The 22,394-nt window shown below is 44.8% G+C and overlaps 2 protein-coding genes across 6 annotated transcripts in view; both read left to right on the top strand.

The window, feature by feature from the left end:
* Positions 1-691: 691 nt before the first annotated feature.
* Positions 692-21,542, top strand: LOC102383127 (fatty acyl-CoA hydrolase precursor, medium chain-like). 5 transcript variants are annotated; one of them, XM_025209487.1, is made up of 14 exons: positions 692-1,147; positions 8,535-8,748; positions 9,958-10,102; positions 10,940-11,073; positions 12,328-12,481; positions 13,828-13,929; positions 15,785-15,889; positions 16,025-16,075; positions 16,809-16,949; positions 17,048-17,128; positions 18,268-18,415; positions 19,235-19,366; positions 19,666-19,738; positions 21,132-21,542. In XM_025209487.1, coding segments are annotated over exons 2-14 (1,452 nt in total). In that variant the 5' UTR covers positions 692-1,147; positions 8,535-8,746; the 3' UTR covers positions 21,316-21,542. The 5 variants fall into 5 exon arrangements, with proteins under 5 accessions (XP_025065272.1, XP_006028177.1, XP_006028179.1 ...); XM_006028115.2 differs by lacking the exon at positions 692-1,147 and adding an exon at positions 3,534-3,616; XM_025209486.1 differs by lacking the exon at positions 692-1,147 and adding an exon at positions 3,813-4,201.
* Positions 21,543-22,223: 681 nt separating this feature from the next.
* The window catches only part of PDCD2L (programmed cell death 2 like), a 7,847-nt gene continuing 7,676 nt past the window's right edge, over positions 22,224-22,394 (top strand). Inside the window, exon 1 of the mRNA XM_006028118.2 lies at positions 22,224-22,391. Within this exon, the coding sequence (XP_006028180.1) occupies positions 22,269-22,391 (123 nt within the window). The 5' untranslated portion in view covers positions 22,224-22,268. The remainder of the gene's footprint in view (positions 22,392-22,394) is intronic.

Here is a 22,394-nt window from a genome sequence, read left to right as displayed (position 1 = left end):
GGACCATCTACCAGTGTCATGCCAAGAAACTAAACCACTTCCACCTGTGCTTGCCTGCAAAAGATACTAAAGATCAAGTGTCAGGACAAAACTCTGGACACTGAGGTGCTCAGAAGATCAACTGTCCCCAGTATCTACACTGGCACAGCTAAGATGGACTGGCCACCTTTCAAGAATGCCCAACGCTCGCCTACTGAAGAAAAGCGTCTACGGTGAACTGTCAAATGGAGTACGCTTTTGTAGCGCATCAAAGAAGCAGTACAAGGACACACTAAAGATGTCCCTAAAGAGTTTCAGCATCGACCCAGAGTCATGGGAGCAAATCGCTCATGACCGTCCATCCTGGAGGTCATCGATCCAGAGCAGAGCACTGGCCTTCAATCAGTGGAGCACAGCAGAGGCAGCGAGGACCCTGGGCCCTTCAGTCTCAGCCCAAGGGTCCTTCACTAGCAGGGAGGAAGCGCGTGGCCAGGAAAACAAAGACCTCTCATGTCCAGTCCTCGTTGCTCTCCTGCCCCTGCTGCAGCAGATTGTTCAGGGCAAAGATTGGGCTTATAAGTCACCTGCGTACCCACGCGACCTAGCCTCCACACCCCTCGTCTCTCTTTCCTCTCTCTTCTTTCTCCTTTTTCCTCACTTTCTCTTTTCTCCCTCCCTTTTTCTTTCCCGCTTCCTTTCTCTCTTCTCCCCCCTCCACCCTGCTGGATGCAGTCATCTTCCCTTGTGAAGGACGAACAACATTTCCACCCTTTACAGTATCTATTGATCAAGACAATCTGAACTCTGAAATCTAAATTTGTTCCCGGATGCTCAAAGATGGCAATGCTGACAAGAGCAATGGGGAAGAGGAGCCCACCCAGCTTGAAAGGACTGTGATTCTTTTGTGAAATGACACTGCGTGATACCCTTCCAGATCTGTCAAAACTCGATGGGCTTTACTTAACTATCCCAGTGCTTCCAGCGTCAGCTGAGAGAAGTTTTTCTTCCTTGAGGCACCTGAAAACTTACCTGAGGACAACAATGAAAGATGCTCGTGTTTCTAACCTGGCAATACTACAGATCGTATGAGAACAGGCTGTTAACATATTGGATGTTATTCCATGGTTCGCAATCAGAAAGGACTGACACCTTCAATTCTTTTGATAAGGTAAGGTCATGATTTTTTACAGCATTTACATTTGTTGTTGCCTAACAGTTAGTCGTCACAAAAGTATGGTTGTGCACAGATAGAAAATCAGGAGAATGGTCCTGCTGTGAACGTAACCATTAACTTTCCTGTTGAAAATGTTAACGCATGCATGCATCATATGAGCACAACTTTCTTCATGTGAAGCTGTCTTTTAGAACAGTCTCCATCTGCCGTTACACAGTAGCATAAAACATGACATCAAATAAGCTCTGAAATCAAAACGCCTTTGTCTCTTGAGTACCAGCTCTGAACCCTGCGGCACACCACCAAAACATTTAAATTGTCCCCTTCCCCCACCACTAACAACAGTTATAAGTCATCTACGTCCCCTACAATGGCTGCAGAGGTGACAACTTCCCTCCCTGCCTGGAGAGCTTTCCCTGATCCCCAGGCTTTCTCCCCTTCAACCTAGGTATCTGTGTCTCCCCATGTTTTCCCTATGTGCCTTCACATCAACAGTGAGAAATGCTTGGATCTTGTTCCCATTCCCCTTCCTGTACATATAGCAGCAGCCTCTGCTTCTGAGCTCCCACCCATCAAACTCTGTGTCTGGTCTACCCATAACAAGCAAAAATAAGTGTAGACTAATAAAGGAGTTATAGGTTACAGCCCTATTTCAGGAAGGTTTCTGTGTGATGTAAAATGCATAAAAAAATCTCAGAAGCAAAATTCAGAGCTGAAGTTTTACAGTTCCTGGTGTAGGCCCTGAAGCCTTGATAACAGATAGGCTCCTTTCTTTGGCCCAGTGACTTGTGCATATTTAGCTGCACATAGCATAATTGCAGCAGGAAAGGTAGAGGGTACCTGAATGGCCCAGTGCCTTTAGGAAGTGAGAGATGAAGGTCTGAACCTCCTCTAGCTAAGGAGGACATTAATGAAGTAGGAGTTGTGATTGCCATGTGTAGGGAGCACAAACCTGTTGAGGTTTCGTAGGTGTCCTCTGAGTCTGTCCACTGGCTCTTGCCCCTCAGGGAATATTGGCAGAGAAATGCCAGTTTCTAAATCCTCACCATGTTTCACATTAATTATGCTCCAAGCTGCTCAGACTGCAGTTCTTGCAAAACTCTAGTGCCTAGAGACTGCTAAAGCCAAGCAAGAAAGCACCTTCAAAGTGACATGATTGCTGAGTGTGTGCGTTACAATTGCAATTTAGGATTTGGGTGCCTTAATTCTACGTAAGTCTGGCCTTAGGTGCTTTATCAGGGCTAGTCCTTGGTCTGGTTTGTCCAGTTAATCTGCTTCCTATTAAGAATCTGACCAGAAGAGAAGGTTGGTTCCAATGTCAAATACAATGAAAACAAACACGCCCCACTCAGTTTCAGAAACATTTGCACACATGCCCACACGCTGGGAGTTTCGGTTCCACGCGTATCAGATAATCCCATGTCAACGCAGAGATTGTGCAGGTCTTTCATACCTACACCTCTGAATTATTTGGTCTTATTAACCCTTTGTCTCTGTGCTCTATTTACAGTCAAAGTAATTTCCATCTTTTCTGCCCTATTTATTCCAAAGTAAATGAGATCACGAAAATGACAGAAGCAGGTTATGCAATCTTCATGTTCACTTGGAATAGAGTGGTGCTCAGTTAGGGGTATTCAGAATCATTTATCTGTTTCAGAGATTATATTAATTTTCCTGCAACAGAGGCTTAACTATCAGGGTCTGCAATGTACCAGGGTAGCAAGGGCACTGCAAGGGTAGTGACAGGGGCTGGGGAGGCTGCAGCAGTAGTGGGGCCTGGGCTAACACTAACAGGGGTGCTGTTTTTGAGCTCCCTCCAAGCGGGCACCCAGGACAGGTGCTCCTGTTGCCCACCTCTCATTATGCTACTGTTCCACAGGAACCACCAGCCTAGCTCTAAACATGTCTTGAAATATTTTGAGATTGTTAAAATTATTTTCCCTAGAAATGAGGAGAATGATACCTGCCTGAAAAAATATTTACTCAAATGATCTCAATGGAATGTTCTTCTGTCTGAAAATTTCTGACCAACTGTAGTGTTTATGTCAACCCCCCCAAAATCTGCATTTATGCAGCTTTTACAGGCTTAAATGGTCCAGGCAGCCTATGGAACGTCAGGTGACATGATGCTCTCTTTCTAAGCCCTCTGTTCTATATAGTTGAATTAATTATCGGGCAAGTTCCAACTTGACTCTCAAAGGATTTGGTGCCACTACTTCAGAAGTGCTTTTTAAATGATAATGGATCCTGATTTCAATGCACTTCAATCAGCAAATAAATTATGTCCTCAACTATACGTGCTCCCGGATGTTTGTCTTACATATCATCTACATGTTACTGAGTATTTAAAGCAAGGAACTTGAGCAGCGACTATCTGACACGCCTGCAAAATGTCAGGTGGGGAGAATGCTTTGCTGCTGTCCCTTGTTCTCACAGCCTGCTTCACGGCTCTTACAGCTAATGGTAAGATTTTAAGCTTTTTTGTACTGTGACCTTTCCTGAGACAAAAAGAACAAATGTACAGACAATTAATTTGGAGCTTCTTTCACTTATGTGCCTTTTAATGCTAGACCTTAACACTTGTAAACTACTTAGAAGAAAAATGCTGATGTCTGGATATCAAACAGTTCGTGATTTCTTTTCTTTGACTTGTTTTCAGGTGTATGCCTGTTTGTGGCAACGTTAATTCTTATCATCTCTACATGTTTCCACATCAAGGGAACTTTCCACATTGGGACAGGTACCTGCTTGCTGCAGGTGTACTCTCAAGATTATAATCAATAAAGTCACTTGTTCAGTGACATAAATTCACAGAACATCTTGCAAGCAGTGAAACATTCCCTTGTGCAAAGAGCTTGTGCTATAAGGTCCTAAGGCACCGCCCCCACTGTGGGTAAAGGCAGAGGTCTAACTGGTAGAGTCTGCACCCTGAAGAGCAGAAGCCTATGTGATAGGGTTTGCACAACGAGCTGCTAGAGTGCAGGCAGGGGAGCTTGAGGCTCTGCCATGCAGAATGGAGTGGAGCCGGGACAGAGGACTGCCTTGAGGGTAGGTGTCACTGTCAGCTGCCATGTTAATTCTCCTTGGGCCCCACAACCAGTGTAGTTTTATATGGTGAGTGACCAAGCAAAGCCCTTAATTTTGGAGGTGGCTGCAGGGTCAAAAGTAACCCGGCTGTCAGCAGCACCACCTCCCGTCAGAGCAGTGGGGTCTCCATGTTTTCCGTTTTGGTGAAACCTCAAGCCCCCACTTGTAATCCAGCACTCCCTTTTACTGGGTGCCTGGGCCCATGCCCCTTTAGTTACTCTACTGGCTAAAGACAACACTCCCCACTCGGTGGGTCTGGATCATTCGTCAGGGCTCCGTGGAGAGCACAGACAATTCTTGCCTTTTCCCAAAGGCAGCCAGAATGCCAGAGCCTAATGCTAGAGGAGTGTACAGTGTACGTTCCAGTAAGCCTCATCTTGCTGAGCTGTCAGCCTAATTAACACAATTGGGATTAAATTGTGCTGGGACAGTTCCCTGGCATAATTATCATAGGGGCCATGGCATAGTCAGTGTCATAGTGGGAGGATGTTAGGCATATTTTGACCCCATAAACAATAGCTAAAAGTAGAATTATTTGCTATCCGTGCATTATAGCGCTTTGTGCCTGAAAGCTTGCCCAGTGTCTCTCCCAGCTACACAGTTGATCTACTTAAGGATAGTATAGACTTAAATAACAATGGGCAGAGCCTCAGTCATTCTCTGTTTACCTTTGGAGGTTGGAGAGAGAAATCAAATCCTTGAAAGTATGTTCATGCTTCACGTATGGTTCAAGGTAGGATCTAAGTCTGGAAATGTCTTACTTTATGGATCTACTCAAAGTCCAAGCAAAATGTAGTAATCTTATAAGACTAATTGATCATGTCGGTGTTCAAATCAACTTAGGCTGGCATCTCAGGAGAACCCTATGGTGTTTATGTGCTATCAGACTCAAAACCAAGTTCAATTTTAGCCTCTTATCCAAAGGCCAACCTAAATTAAGTCTAGATCCTAACATTCCCAGCTTAGTCAAAAAGTATGTAAATACTCATACTATCTAAATAGACAAACAAAAAAATCCTGCCTTAAAATAGATTCTGAAGACTGAGTTTGAATAGGTGTAAGAAAGGATGTTGATTGACATATGGCAGCATTGGAGCTGGGGCACACCCAAGATTGCTAAAGGTTAACTTTTATGATTAGTCTTCATATATGAAGTCCTGATCATACTGAACTCAAGAGCCAAACTCCAAGTGACTTTGGGGGGAAGGAGGGAAGGCAGGATATCACTCATGATAATAGTAATTATAGAGACATTCTAATTTTATAAATAGGATTCATAGTTCATAATGCAGAGTATTTGTCACATGGTGATTGATCTGGCTGCAAGGTTTTCCTTAGAAATTCTTCACTTTGTTAAAGTGTTGCAAAGATCAGACTCTTACCATTTTTAACTTGAGGAAATGCACCAAATTGAGGTAATGTAGATAGTCCCAATTAGGAGGCAAAATAGTTGATAGAGTCAGAAATTTCCCTGTTGAAATCTTGTTTACTTGCATAGAATGTGCAATGTATCATATCTCTGAGAACAGGATGAATAAAAAAGTTCCTTGCTCTGAAACCCAGGCCAAAAATCCTCTCCTAATGCTGTGCCCTGTGTTTGTCCAAGCTGTCTGTGATGCGTCCCTGGTATCAGTCGCATACATTCCTCCTCCCTCTCAGAGCAACACCAAGCAAAGCCTCTCCAGCAACAGAGGTCCAGTTCCAGAGTGGACTTGCATCACGTATATTTTTATTATGTACGGTGACATTTTCTGTGTTTTTGCTTTGGAGGCCATTAGAACTTCCTGAAGAAGTTTAACTTTTCCTTTTACACGTATTTTCAATGAAAGGTAAGTACCTCTTCCAGGGTTAAGGATGCGCTGCCTAATATACAAAAATGCTTTGAAAGCCATATGTTTTGTTACTGTCTTCAGCCACTTATTAGCTAAATGCTACATTGTGTGCCTTAATCAAGCAACTTCATGATCTTTTGTTTAGATAGTTAGTAAACTTCAGATAGAGACTTCTAATAAATATGACCAGAGGTAGGGTTGAAAGTAGGGCGGTGTGAAACAGCACCATTTTGTTTCAACTTCCATTTTGCCGTTTCGAAGGGACAGTGTTTCATTTCATCATTTCATTTCAAAGCACTGCTATGTTTCTGCCCCAGGAGAGAAAAACAAACACACAGGGAGAGTAAAATAAGGAAAAATTACTTACCTTCAACAGGAGCCGCGACGCAACAGGAACCAAAGGAAAAGCCTGCGTGGGTCAGCCGCGCCTTTATTCAGCTGAGGCTGGTCAGTGATATCACGAGGGAGCCCCATACGGCAGGGATAAAAGAAATGGGTGGACGAGGGAATGGAGGAGAGAGGAAGGACCTGGGGAGTGCAGGGACGCCAGGCCCCTTCCGGGGTTATCTCCAGGAAGAAAGAACGGCGAACAAGGAGCCAAAGGAGGCTCCTGATGCCCGCCGCACCTTCAAAGGTCGGGAACAAGCTACTAGTGCTGGAGGCGAGAGGGAAGCGGTGCTGCCTGCCGGCAGAAGTTCCAACAGCAGGGGAACAACAGACGCCACACAGGAGTTACCACCACACAAGGGAGTAGCGTGGGTCAGAGGGAAGAGGAGGAGCCTTGCCTGGAGAGCAAGCCACAGCGGAGGCAGCCAGAGAGACAGCACAGCACTCAGGGGTCCCTCTTGAGTGAGAGGGAGATCTGGCCACCTACAGGGGAGCAGAGCAATCTCCAAATAGGAATGCTACAGGGAGCAGAGGAACAAGGTAGCCCAGGGCTGCAGAGTCAAGGGAAGGAGGAGAAAAGAGGAAAGAAAACCCGAGTAGGGGTTCACTCCTAGCCAAGTTGTAGGGAGCTTGGCACCCAGCGTCTCTGAGGTAAGAGGCCTGGGAAGGGAGTTGTTTTTGTTCTTTCTTTTGAACAGTTCTTTTGAGTTTCCCCAAGTGAAGGGGTTGAGGAGGAGAAGAGGAGTGGAGGAGTGGGAGAGGCGGTGCAAAATTCATTAGACGGCCCGTCAAGCTGAGGTCAGGGCAAAGCTTCTCCCTGGATAGCACAGGCCTCATGAGTAAGGCTGACAAACACAACATAAGACAGAATAAGCCCATCGGCCTCGGAAGTCGATGTCCAAAGAGGGGTGTTAAATCGTGACGCTCTACAGTAGCGGAGGAAGAGGTACAGGGTTGTGAGCTTGGAACAACTCATCAAGGTGGCGTGAGGACGGGGTGTAGGGGTGGCGGAGCCCCACTACTGACCACTGGGACCCCGCGCCGTGGAAGACCCCAGGATAGCCACTTCCCCACCACTAGGAAACATTCAAGTCATGGCAGGAAAGCTCCCCGCGGAGGGAAGACCAGCACAGCATTTGTCAGGGAGGCTGCAGGGAGAACCCCCCTCCATGCACACGAGCCAAGGTAGCACGTGACCAGTTACTCAAGACCCAGTGGTCACAGTTTAATTTCATCGAAACTGTTTCTCTGTTTCGACGTGTTTCAATGTTTCGCCCATAGGCTATAATGGGCAATCATGAAAATGCCTATAACTTTGTCATTTCTTGCCTGATTCCGATGAAGATTGCAGGGATGGTAGCCCCTTCTGAGGGCATGAAGCCTGATAAGTTTCAAGGAGATAGGTGCAGGGGGTTCTGGAAAACTGCACCTCAAACTGCTGACAAGCAAAACTTGTATCACTTGCTGGCAGCAGCAGCCTGCTGTCATTCCACACGCAGATCCGGGGGCCTGCACCCCCCGGGAGGGCTTCAGGGCTGTGCCATACTCCTCCCAGGGGTGCAGGCCCCTAGATCTGTGCATGGGATGACAGCGGGCTGCTGCCGCCAGCTGGGACCAGGGCTGAATGCTGGGAAGCCGAGCACCAGGAAGCCTGGTGCTGCTGCTGGCCCCAGCCAGCAGCATGCTGTCATCCCACATGTGGATCTGGGGGCCTGCACAGATCCAGGGGCCCGCACTGCAGCAAACCCGGCTTCGAAATGCAAAACATTTTGAAACTTCTGAATTGTTTCAAGTGCCCTCGTTTCATTTCAAAGTTGTTTTGAAGCCTTTTGTTTCATTTCAATTTCGCTGTTTCGAGCTCGAAACTCATCGAAACAGCTTCAAAACAAAACACCCATTGAAATTTTGCACAGCCCTAGTTGAAAGGGGTGGGATAAATTAATTAGGTGTCAATATTTACAGAATTCTTTTGTAGGAGAGGAGAGATGTTTAAAATGCATGAAAAGTCTTAGAGACTTCTTGTACCCTTTTGAACATAGCACTGTATAACCTGATTTTGTGCATGTGCTTCACAGGACAACGTGTAACGCAACCAGAAGTGGATACCAAATATGGGAAACTCCGAGGGAAGCAAATCCAAGTAGGAGTAGAAGCTGGAGCTGGGAAACGTGTCAGTGTTTTCCTGGGAATTCCTTTTGCAAAGCCGCCCATTGGCCCCTTGAGGTTTAGTCCACCGCACCGAGCTGAGCCATGGCAGGGTGTCCGAGATGCAACTTCCTACCCTCCTATGTAAGACACTGACATGGCATTCGGATGGCTGAGTTAAATTAATATTAAAATCTACGTGAAACCCACGGGACTAACACTTGGGGCAATTGAAATCTTGGTAAATTAGCTCTTGTGAAGCCATTTAACTAGCATGGGTTACTGCCAGTAGAGTGTTTAGAATTGGGTGAATTTTGCAGGTGATTCCTGGGAAGCTTAAGTGGCTTGAGCAATGACACTTAGAATATGTGAGAAGCATCTAGCTCAGGAGCAGATCTGACCAGGAGCTAAGAAAATGCTTGGAGGAACAAAATGCCATGCAAGTCACTCAACCGGTGCTATAGTTGTGGCCAATTCCATTCTATACAAACAGTATTTGTAGTATCTGACTGCAGGATCATTGTAATATCTGTCTTCTATGAGTACCTAATACCATCATGGACAGCTGATCTTTTATTTTCCCTGACTGAAACTAGGTGGAAGGAGACTTGTTTGTCTTAGCTAGGTGCATCTACACAAAACATTTACTGCACAGTTGACTAATTATCTGCTCAGTAAATGTCCCGGTAGCTACACATGTGCCCTCCTTAGGGCACATGTAGATGCAGCCCCAGCTGGCTGGGGCACAGGGTTTCTCAGCGCAGGGCTAGCCAGCAAGCAGCCCTTGTGCTGAGGCACGCTGCACCCCAGGCAGCCCCATGGCAACATATGAGATGCAGAGAGCAGCTGCTTCCCCTGTCTCCATGTGCTATGGCAGGGCTGGCTAGGGCACAGGGTTTCTCAGTGCAGGGCTAGCCCCACGCTGAGAAACCCTGTGCCCTAGCCAGCAGAGCAGCATCTACATATGCACTGCTGAGCACAAAAAAAGCTCTGGAGCAATAAGCTCCAGAGTTTATCCATGCTCATTAATCGCATGTGTAGACGTACCTGCTTTGTCTTAGTTTGCAAGCAAATTGATGTGATGTTTAGAGAGATGAAAACATTCATTTCCTTGTGTTCTGCTGGAGACTGGCCATTGTCTGTGTGGCTCTTCCTCAATGGATGCTTGATCAGCAGATATGTGGGGGAAAATGTTTTTATATTAATGAAGGAAAATAATTGTAAGTTCTCTGTTACTAACAAATCTGGGAACCTATTGGAGGAGGGGAGGATTTGTGAACAAAACGTCTGAGGATTGTTGTTACTGTGTTTGTACTAATCATTTGAAAAATATATATATTTTAAATTATTAAGGTGTCTGCAAGACAAGGAGGCTGGACAGCTTCTATCAGACACGTTTACTAACAGAAAAGAAAAAGTCTCTTTACAAATGTCTGAAGACTGCTTGTACTTGAACATGTATGTACCTGCTGATTCAAAGAAACAGGAGAAGCTACCAGTAAGTAAACCCCCTGCAAAAACCATGGCTCATCTTATCTCCATTGTGACCTGATACAGCTAGTTAAGCCATAGCTTCCAAGAGTCTCTCTCTCATTGAGTTTGATGCTTGCTTACTCTAGGGCTCTATTTGGTCAAATAAAAGAAAAGTTTTAGAGGCTACTTTTCTATTTCCCTGGTTGCATAGTCAGTCTTACATCTGTGTGACCCACAGAATAAATTAAGCCTTGATATAATGCGTGCAGAAGTGCTCCATGCATGTTTTACCGTGCTGTAATTTAGAGCACTTTTTATAGCATTATAAAGTTACAATGCTCTTAAACATAACAGATGTCCTTGGGGGGTGGGGGCAGCCTCTGAGCCTCCTGCACTTTCCAGACTAGGAGGCAGGGGATGCTCCACAGCCTCTTGGAGCGTCTCCACTAGTGAGAAATTGCTGTAAAATACAGCGCTTCAAATTTAATACCTCATGTAACAAGGGTTAACTTCAAGTGCTATACTAATTTTTAAAGTGCTGTAAAACTGTGCAGTTCTGTTAGGTCATGGCAATAAAGTGCTTTAAGTGGCAAAAAAGCAACTTCTGTACACACCCATAATTGAATGCATCACCCCTTAAGTTCAATGCCAGTTTACTCCAGAGCTTAACTTGATTGAGCAAGAGAAACTTCACAGCACTTGACTACTGTATGCAAACTTGCAAATGCAGCTAAACAGGCTCTACCTGGTCACTTGTTTAGATTATTAAACTTTGCTGAGATGTGCCAGACACGCAACCCTCTGATATAATTAGTATATTACAGTAACAGGTAGCTCAACTCCTTTTTTTTTGCTTCTTCAGGTTTTTGTTTGGCTTCCAGGAGGAGGGTTTGTGTTGGGTGCGGCTTCAACATATGATGGTTCAGCAATAGCAGCCTTTGAAAATGTGATGTTTGTAACACTTCAGTACCGACTAGGCGTCCTTGGATTTTTTACGTAAGACACTGTATCCTAATTTTTTCCAGAGCGCTTCCAGAAGTGTATATTCCTATGCCTAAGAAAATGGATTCACAAAGGATTTCCATGTAAAATTTGAGTAGCTAAACACCTATTTGATTTATGCATACCAAGTTTTTTAATAATTTTAGAAAGTTAAGTCACTTTCAAACTATGCCCTTGTTTGATTGGTTCTTACATTTATCTTAAGATGTTCTTGAAATGGACTCATCCCTTTCTCCCTCATTTAAAATGGCTTTTTGGACATTGGGCACATCTACACTAGATGTTTACTGTGGACCTGCCTAACTAGCTCCACAGTAAAGTCTCCACATCTGTTTGCAGCTCTGTTAGGCTGCATGAAACTAATAAACACCACCACAGGATAGTAAATGCAAGTACTATCCTACTGCAGAGTTATTTACTGCACAGCAATACACATGTAGATGCTGATGGGGCTGGCTGGGGCACAAGGGTGCTTCAGTGCAGAGGCTGCCTGCCAGTTAGCCCCACACTGAAGTACCGTCATGCCCCAGCCAACCCCTCCACAGCATGTTGAGCTGAGTTGGAGCAGTCACAGACTGGCAGACAGACCCAAGCTGGCACCCATCTCAACATGCTCCAGCCCCACGCACACATGTAAATGCGGCACCTGGGAGCAATAAACTCCGGTGCAATATGCACCGGAGTTTATTGCTTTGAACTAATTGCAGGTGTACATACACCTGCTGCAACTTATCACCAGATATTTATTTACCTTTACATTTCATTCTTATGCCAAGAACTTGTACACATGCATTCATTCAGTGTTTTTCATGTACTATTTTAACCCCAGGATAATAAAAATTTAAGACATAGTCACTCATACAGACTCATCCTCCTTCCACCCCCATAAATAGGCAGTTATCAATATTTTACAGTTGTTACAGAAGGGAGAGTATGGTGGGTCTGAATTCAGAGAGCAAAATAAAATAACATCCTCAAAGAGGGTGAGAAGACTGTTTAGCTGCTTGCTACTTAGCTGGTGCCAACAACATAGGCAAGTAGTGCTCGAACATAATAACATTGACCCTGTTCCTCTTGAGCTCTCAAGAGTTGAGAGGTCAGCTTCCTATTCTGACACCACCAAGAGTTCCATTTTCAGCCTCTTGCTCCCACCCCAGCTTAGATATGGTCCTTGGGTGTTTCATGTAACCAAATATCCGAAACTCCACAAAGAGCTACCCATGTTCCATATATGTCCTCTTGTTCCAGTACTGGTGATGAACACGCCCGTGGTAACTGGGGTTACTTGGATCAAGTGGCAGCTCTGATTTGGATTCAGGAAAACATCGCATTTTTTGGAGGAGATCCAGGGTCCGTCACCATATTTGGAGAGTCTGCAGGAGGAATGAGTGCTTCAGCCCTTGTAGGTTTACAGTGATCATTAACTTTAATGAACTTTAAAAAATCCTAATCAGATGGGAACAAGTGTATATTACCTTCAGCTAGGGACAGTTTGATACCAAAAAAGAGATCCTGATTGGATCTATAATTATATAGATATAATTATCACACAGTGATAATTAGCCAGGCCTGGATTTGGGAATCCACCACATAAACCAACTTTCTGAAAAGCATGTCCTTTTTTCCGAACCAAGAAGGTATGTTTCACCAAATATTTTAAGAGGTCTGAAACTTAGCATCTATTTATGGAGAACTTGACATGGTCTTTCAATATTTACTTTCAAAATTGAAACAAATTCAACTCAAAAGTCGTTCCTTCCAAGCCCAACAGCCTATTGCACTAAGGCAGTGGTTCTCAGCCAGGGTGTTGTAAGGAATTGCAAGGGGTGCCATGCCACTACCACCACCTCAGGGTGAACCTGCCCCGTGCAGCCAGGTTTCAGGAGGTACGTCAGAGCCGAACCAGTGGGAGTTGCAGCAGGAGCGGCACACCTGCCTGTGTGTTGTACTGCCTTGCTGCTGCCGCCACTTCCTAATCTGGCTCTGCAGGAAGAGCGCAGTGCAGTTCTACCTGGTTGTAGTGGCAGTGGTTGTGCCTCAGCACACCCTTGGCCTGCCCCCTTCCTGCTCCTGTGTCCTCTTTTCCACCCCTTGCCCTTCCCACCCCCTCCTTACTCCCCATGTACTGCATGTGTAGCCCTGCACCTCATCCCTACTGACTTGGGTTCCCTGGGCTCTGCCTGTTATGGCCCCAGGGCTGGAGTGCAGGAGATAACAGAGGGCACTTGGTTCAGTGGTTCCTGATCTCCCACAAGTGACCATGAGTGACCTGGAACCATGTGTGAGGAGCCCACTGTGGCACTGGGAGCAAGCATACATTGGGTCAGACAGAGCTAGGGGAGCACTCCCTGCCAGTGGCCTGAATGGGTGAAGTATATAATGGGTGAAGTACATGTAAGTACATAATCTATTAGTAACATATTAATTATATTAACAAGCATATAATTATAATGTGTGCATAGGGACCCAGGAGCCTGGCACTGCCAGAGAAAGGGCAGAAACAACTGAGAGAGAGGAAGAGCTTGGGCCCAGAGGGCCTGGAGAGCAAGATAAGGGGCTGGAGCCCAAGGAGACAGACTCAGTGCAGTGTGTCTGAGCCAGAGGGGTCCAGCCAGAGTAGTGAGGTCTCATGTCCTTGGAGCACCTGAACCTCCTTGCCTGCATACCCACTAAAAGTGAAACACCACTGTTAAAATGCAATTCATGACATTGCACTGTTGTTCAATTCCTTCTTTTCCTTTTTTTCAGGTCCTATCTCCACTGGCAAAGGGGTTGTTTCATAAGGCCATCTCGGAAAGCGGAGTTGCATACAGTCCTTTGTTTACTGACCATCCAAGGGAACAAACTAATGTAGATTCTTTGTGATATTTTTAATAAGCATTCTTACAAGCTTTCTACATTTACACTGCTTTTTTCAAAGACTAGAACCTGGTTTGTCCCTGTAACAACATAACTGTAGATATAAATGCCTGAATTTCTGTGCACAGAAAAAGAGTGTATGCTTGACTCTTTGGGCGCTTTTACACGTGCTCCGACGCGTTCTGATTAGAATACGTCAGGGCAGACTAATCGATTAATCGAGTCTGCTGGAGCGTTCTAATCCCAACGCTCCAGCGTGTTGCAGCATCTCATGTATGCAGCATCCCCACATTTCAAAATCACAGCGGAGGCACTTTAATTAAATCTTGTAAAACAAGATTTAGTTAAAATGCCCCCACTGCCATTTTGAAACATGGGTAGCTGAATACTGTGGGTGTTTTAATTAGAGCAGCTCCCACTGCCATTTTGAAACATGGGATGCTGAGACACTGGGTGTTTTAATTAGAGCAGCTCTCAAAAGCTACTCTAATTAAAACACACGCCACCCGCCCCCACCTCCACTACAGAGCTCACGTACAGACACTTTTTGCCATAAGCAGTGGAAGAAAATATTACTTGGGAGAGCTGGGTGGTATGGGGCACGCCTGCCTGACCCCCGCCTCTGCCTCCTGCAGGGCTGTTTCAGGGGCCAGCACGTGCTGGTGCTGTACAGGCAGCAGCAAAGGAGCATGTGGCAGGGGTGCTGGATACGGCGCTGGTGCAGTACAGCTGCTGTCGCAGGCCCAATTTGGCGGGGCTAAGCCCCATTAGTCCCAGCCTTCCACCGCCTATGCCCTTTGCTATCAAGGTGTTCATTTATACATGCATTAATACTGTTGACATATTCAAACTGTTTTGGCTTAGCCTTGCTCCCACTCTTAGAAATATTTGTCTTCTGAAAATTGGTTGGGACGTCATCGGGGCAGGACAGCAATTAACAATTAATTAAATTGCAACAGAAGATATATTGGTTGCATATTAGGAAGAACTTTCTAATTATGAGGGTGGAAAAGCACTAGTACAGATTACTGAAAGAGGTTGAGGAAATCTCCATCCCTGGAAGTTTTAAAGTGTTGGTTAGACAAACATTTGGCTGGGATAGTTTAGACCGCAATGATCTTGCCTTGAAGAGGTGGTTGGACTATATCAGGGGCGGGCAGTTATTTCAGGTGGAGGGCCGCTTACTGAGTTTTGGCAAGCCATTGAAGGCCGCATGACAGGCAGTCAGGGGCAGATAAATATTAATTTTTCTAAATTTTTTAGGGGCCCCGCGGGCTGGGTAGAATGGCCTGGCAGACCACATCCAGCCCACGGGCCGCATTTTGCCCTCCTGAGTTCCCTTCAGTTGTATCACTTTAAAAGTTTTTGAAATGCAGAAACATCAGCACTCTTTGCAGAAATATTCCTCTCTCTTTCTCATCAAATTATTAATGTGGCTCAAGAGATTTTGGACCTTTAAAATAATGAAATCAGTTTAAACTAGAGATCCCCTAAAATCATCATTACCCTGTCCCAAAAGCCCCAGAATAGTCCTGTCTTACAGTAAAGTGCTATTTAACAGTTACTTTTTCTTACTATTGTCTACATGGTGATATTCTAAATCTGAATCCTTCTTGCAATATCTGAGATCTTGTTAGGCCATGCACAAGACCTGACCATCAGTTTCTATCACGTTTTTTTTCCTAGTCCAGCTGCATTGGTGTGTTTCTGTATCTCAACTATATAAGCATAACTTGTTGCCTCCTATCACTGTTGGAGCATATAGACTTTCCACCCATATTAAAGTAGAGAGAGGTATAGAGAGCCATGAAGAGATGAGTGACTGGTTTGTTTCAACTGATTGCAGAGAATTGCTCGTGTATCTGGCTGTGAATCACCCAGTTCTGCTAAAATAGTGCAGTGCCTAAGGGAAAAATCAGTGAAGGAAATAGTAAAGATTACTCTTGACTTGGTAAGTGATGCTGTATTCACTGCGTATGAAGTGACTCTTACACTTTTACTGCTATAAAATAAAATTTAAAAAACCTGTGGACTGTAAAATTAGAGTAAAGTAAAACCATCACATAACTCCTCTTGCTTTTTTCAGAACTTCACAACACTATACTTGAGCAATGCATCATCTCCAGAATCTAAAGAGGTGACATTTTCTTACTTTCCTCTCTGGGCTTTGAAATATTTGTGTCCTATTGCAGAAGCATTTTCACTTCAGTCATACGGGAAAAAAATCACAGTTTCTAAGGAAGAAATAAATGTGAACAATGCCAATGCAAGACTGCAAGCCAAAGTTTAGAAACATTTTGTGAAAATGCACAAAATGAAAACCAACCATTTGTACAGCTTGTAGGAGCATGCTAACCACCAGCACGGGCCAAGAGGGACAGACTTTAACATGGCACAGGAGAGAGGAAGTCCTGCATGATATGGCAGGAGAGAGGTCCTGTGCGTTGGGGGAACATATTTGGGATTGGTCAGAACTCTGTAGAAAGTACAGACTTTTTGAAAAGTACCTTTTCTGCACTGTGATAATTTAGTTAGTGCCATAATTACATGATCATGTCTAGTTTTTCCTATCAGTTAGTTAGCTTCCCAGTTCTTCTCTAGTGCACACATCTAACTTAATTTTGCTCCCCATTCTGCTGATGCAAAATAAATATAAGAAAGGATGGAGGTTAGCCATTATCACTGTCCATCAGGAGCACTGAGCCAAGTACACAGTCATAAGCAGTGCAGAATTTCTGCAGGAGAAATTCAGAGCAGAGCTTGTAACAAATTGCCATCTCTGATGTCTTATATTTAGAGTGGGAATCTGAAGATAATTTCCAAAGACAAAAATAATTTGTAAATAACAAAGATTTTTGTTTTTTATCCAGCATCCTGTATTCATATACACAGTTGTGGATGGTGTTTTTTTCCCTAAAAGCCCTAAGAAGCTACTGGCTAACAAAATAATGAACACAGTCCCACATATAATAGGAGTAAATAATGATGAATTTGGATTCATGCTTCCTGCTGTAAGATGCTTATAATGATCTTTCATTCTAAATCAGTTTGTTAGGAATAACAAGGGAATATAGGAGATGACAGTAAACATGTTCTTTTCCCTGTGTAGCTCCTGAAATTTCCTCCTTATGTAGATGGGTTGGACAAAGAAACAGCAATTCGAGTTATAAAGGGCTTACAGTCAGCCACGGTAAGTGATTATTTCACATTAATTCATTAATGATGGGTACACTCTGACTTGCTCTCTATCCCTTCACACCAAACCCTTAATATTTAAATTGATCGTGCAGGAAAGTATTACAGGCCACTGCTCCATTAATGGAGGGAGCTATGTTCCTTTTGTGAAAGGTATATCTGGGTCTTGGCAAAAAATTCTTAATGGAGGCCACAGCATATTGCCAGATAGGACCCCAAACAAAGAGAAGACACAAAAAGCTCCTCATGCCAGTAGAATTGGAAACCCCACAACATCTGCTAGAATCTCTGCTGTTTTTCCATCTGTGGCTGAGGCCAATTCATTAATAAGAGGATTCCATGAGCAGCCAAAGACAAGTATATCACTGACAGCCCAGCTCCTACATGTCTATCCTGCCCAGAGATTTTAGGGAAAAGGAAGTACCAGGCAGAAGTATAGAGATAAAGACCTTGCAGAGGGTGAGTATTTTCTGTGGAACCCTAAGATTGTACCACCCGGAGGTGGTAACAATTTTGGCCTTTCCCCAAAGGGTACCTGGGTATATCAGGGGCTCCCAACCTGGGCAGGAGAATTTGATGGAAATGCACAGAATTTCTGCGCTCTCATACGGTTCATTTCCTCATGAGGGAGAGACCAAGCCACTGTTTGCTTGTCATCTCAACTGATTCATAACTTAGTAGGTGTCAAAATAATGCCACGGTTGTACTCCAGCAAACCTCTCTAACTCAATTTTGAAGTATTACCTCTAGTCTACCAAGACGATGGATTTTCTTTCCGAGGAGCTAAGGTAGTAATTGGCAAAGCACAAATGAATCTCTTGGGTGCTGCTGTGATGTCCAGTAAGTATCATCAGCAGGGATCCTGGGTTTCTCTGATTTAAAAAAAAAAATCCCAGGTTTCGGATTAAAAAGAGTAACCCAAAATCCACATTTTTCCATGATTTAAAATGAAACGCCGCTAATATTAATAAATGAAACACCACCAATTTTAGTGGCGTTTCATTTTAATCACGGAAAAATGTGGATTTTTGGGTTACTCTTTTTAATCTGAAAATTGGGGATTTTATTTTCTTATCAGAGAAACCCAGGATCCCTGATCATCATTATTACAAATATCTTCATTCCTCATTCCAGAAACTGCCTCACAAACTAGTTAATCGAGTGTTTAATGAATATGTGCAGAATCCAGAAGACCAAATTCAGGTACGAGATGGGATGCTAGACTTGTTAGAAGATGCAATTTTTCTTGTTCCATCCATTGTAACAGCCAGGTATCACCGAGGTGAGTCCCCTGTTGTGTACTTATTAGGGGGGAAGGGTTACATTGCATCCTAAATTCTGTTCTGTTCAAAGCTTGACCAGGTATTAAGCTCCTGTCTATTTCCTTCTGTCTTCCATCGATTATCTTTAATATTCTTCAGCCCATATTTCCTATACAGTTTTCTAAAACATCTCATAGAGAAATAAATAGCCCTGGTGCTCTCTTGCTAACCCTGAGAGTCATGTTGCCATGAAAACCTATACGTAGACTCTCAGTCTACATAATTAATACTGATTTTACTAGTAATATTTTCAATTACACTGTACTGCAACAGACATATGCTTTATATTTTTATCTGCGTGTGGGGTATCATCTGGGGAATCTACTGTTCCTTGTAAGCTGCTCAGAGCTTTTCTAGATAGAACAGAATATAAATCTAAATATTAAAAAAAAAAGTGAGTTGAGCCCTTTTCTTTTTCTACAGAACCAGGAAAATGTATAAGAGTTATGGGGCAAGAAAACCTGAGGAGAAAAAAAACTTGGGGATTCCTTTCATTTACAACAGGTTTTTTCCTGTGTTATAATCCAGCTTTGAGTTCATAAATTCTTTATTAACACCATCTCTGGAAGTGCCTGAAGTGTCATAAGGCATTTCTGTAGTAGTCTTTGAAATTAAATATTTATATGAAGTCTAATTTATGATTAATTGTTTACTGGCAAATAATATGGAAATCATGTGATTAAGAGTTTATCAAAGTTGGTCTTGATTTAAATCTATTGTTTTGGGTAAAATGTATTTTTTTGTATTGGAACCCTTGATCTTAATTTGTTTTCAACTAGATGCTGGCAATCCAGTCTACTTTTATCAATTTTGCCATAGACCAAGTGAAGACGCACTTATTAAACCGCCCTTTGTAAAAGCAGATCATGGAAGTGAACTTGGCTATGTCCTAGGAAAGCCCTTCTTAGCTGGTAATGTATCTGCGCTTGCTAGAGAATTCTTATTAAGGCCCCATCAAAGCCATTATTATTAGACACTTAAAATATATCTTAGAAATATAAAGAATGATTTTTGGTTTTGTCTTATACTAGTGGACTAAAATTTTTCACCAGGTTCCCCATATACAGGTCCAGTCTTGGAGTCCCTACTCATGAAAAGCTCCAAGAAGTTTGTAATGGCTAGGACACTTCTTCATTTTTACGGAATCAAGTCTAAGGGAACCTACTTTTTTGTTTTGTGCTGACATGATAATTTTATATCTCACTTGCAGGTGGGGCTACGGAAGATGAGATTAAACTTAGTAGAACAATGATGAAATACTGGGCTAACTTTGCTCGCTATGGGTGAGACGCCTACTTACTTGAGGATCATGTTACCTTTAGTGCCTCAGTCTGTTAGAACTAGACCTAGTTAGTTTCTGGAGTTTACAGAACTGTTTTAAACACAAATCCTGTCTAATGTGATCAAGAGTAGACCTCCAGGTAAACAGAATGAGTTGGCTGAAAAGCCCCTGCATCCATACCTTTGAAAATGGAGTAGTAGATCTGCTGTCAAATAATAAATATAGAAATATTAGCTGTTTCACTATGGATCAGTTTGGCAAAGGCACCTGTCCTGAGGATGCCTCAGGATGCTTCTTAGGGTGATCTCTTTTATTGGACCGGTTATGTAGTTGGGATAAAGTTAGACAAGCTTTCCGATGTAAGACATTCTTCCTCAGCTCACTCCTGTCGCCCAGCATCAGAGAACAGCTGCTGAAAGGTAACAAATAGGGTACGGCAGGGTTCATAAGAACATAAGTACTGCCATTGATTGGGTCAGACCATAGGTCCATCTTGCCTAGTCTTCTGTGTCACATGGGCAGAAAGCAGATGCCGAAAGGGAGAGTGAACAGGCCATGACCAGGGTGTTTTCCAGTGTTCCTCTCACTTGCAGCCTCCAGCATTGAAGCTGTAGGATAGTGGTGCTCAACCTTTTTTCCCAGCAGGCTGGATGGGCAGTGCCAGCTAGTACAGGCTAGGTCTGGCTGGTGGTCCTAATCTCAGGGAGACCTGAAGAAGAAGGTCTTACATTTAGAAGCTTGTCTAATGGCCATGGGAAGACCAGGGGTGTAGTTTGTAGTCGTGTTGGTCTAAGGACATAGGCAGACAAGGTTCTTTGGTTGAATCTGATATCTTGAGTTGGTCTAATAAAAGATATCAGATTTACCCAAAGAACCTTGTCTGCCATGGGAGGACCAGGCACTGCCCATCAGGCCTGCTGGGGAAAAAGGTTGAGCCCTACTATGCTGAAGGCTGCAAATGAGAGGGGAATTGTGGAACACACCCCGGTCATATGCAGCTCACTCTCCCTTTCAGCATCTGCTCTCTCCCCGTGTGTGACACAGGAGCCTGGGCAGGGTGGACCTATAGTCTGACCCAGTCAGTGCCAACTCTTATGTTCTTATAAACCCAGTCGTACCCTGTTCACTCCCCTTTCAGCAACTGCGCTCTGCCCCTGGGTGACGCAGGAAAGACCTGAGGAAGAATGTCCTATATTGGAAAGCTTGTCTAACTGTATCCTAACACAGAGGTCCAATAAAAGGGACTGCCCTAAGCAATCCTTGCCTCTGGTGTAATTTCTGGACTATCACGGCTACACCATCACTTACGTTACCAAGATCATTAGACCTTTGGTAAGTTCTAGTGCCAGTGACAGACGCTGTGCCAACACAATGCTTCATGCTATTGCTTGCAGGACTCCTAATGGACATGGCTTGGTGAAGTGGCCAGCCTACGGTAAGAACGAGCAGTACCTGGTGATAGATCTACAGCAGAAGGTGGCAAAGAGACTGAAGGAGGATAAAGTGGCGTTCTGGACAAAGCTGCTGCCTGTCATGATGCCTCACAGCCAAGGCGAGTACGCAGCGTTGGGAAGCTAAGCGCCTCATTCCAGGAGAAATAAAGCAAGCTGAAAGCCTCTGCCTGGGTGGGCTGTGACGTGTAACACTGAGCCCCAGGACCCGTGCCTGGCATCGAGCACGGGAGAGCAGGGAAGGTGGATGAGGCTGAAGCTGATTCTTTATTCCCGGTCCCTTTCTCAGAGCTGATCTTTAAACAATTAAAGGTGGTTGGTCATGCATTAGCCCTGCTTAAGAGTTGAGCATACATTTTGATGAAATTCTACTACAAATAATGTAAAATAACATCACACGCTGAGTACACAGCCCTAACTATGGAGGTGAGTTTGGACTGGGGTGATGGGGTAAAGTCCTTTTTCGGGTTGCCCCAACCACGCGTCTCCCAGCGTCCGGGGAAACTTCTGAAGAAGCCCTTGCCCGACCCAAGCTTTGCGTTCACATCCCAACCTGCGCACCGCCACAAGGAAGGGGCTGCGTTTGGGCTGGGATCGTGGGCCGATCTTTTTCGGGCCCCCCAAGCCCCACATCCCTGCCAGGGGCACTCCCCTGAAGAAGTTGGGGCAGGACCCTGCTGGCTGTCACTCTGGGTCTTTGGGTGCCCTACTCCAGACATGTGCCACATGCACAGCCCCAGAGAGCTGCACTTCAGCTGGGCTTGCCATGCAAAACCTTGCTTAGGCCCCCAACTTTGCTCCTCCCTAGGCTGAGGCCAGACATCCCCGTTTCTTTGCCCACGGAGTAGTTGTTGCGACCCCCCCTTATACGCCACTGCCCTCCGCCGGGCTCGAACCTGCCGCTGCGCTGCACCGCGGCATTCCAAAGTCGGCGCATGCGCTTCACCGGAGCCAGCCCACGTGCCACCCCCCAGGCCTGAGCAGAGGCAGCCGGAGGAGAGGCGTTCTCTGCCCGTCTCCTCTTGTCCTCTCTCGCGCCCCGTAGCTGAGGGGGCGGGGCTAGGCCCCACGTGCGCAGCCATGGCGGCTTGCAGCGCGGGGCCGGCGGTGTTGCTGGGGCTGCGGGACGCCGCTATTCCGGCATCGGGCGCGGGTAGCGCGCAGGCCCCGGCCTGGGCCACTAACAAGCTGGGCGGCGCCCCGGTG

Source organism: Alligator sinensis, unplaced genomic scaffold (assembly GCF_000455745.1).
Source record: "Alligator sinensis unplaced genomic scaffold, ASM45574v1 scaffold170_2, whole genome shotgun sequence".
Classification (NCBI taxonomy): domain Eukaryota; kingdom Metazoa; phylum Chordata; order Crocodylia; family Alligatoridae; genus Alligator; species Alligator sinensis.
The sequence above is the reverse complement of the archived record's forward strand: the minus strand, read 5'-3'. Positions and strand labels throughout refer to the sequence as shown.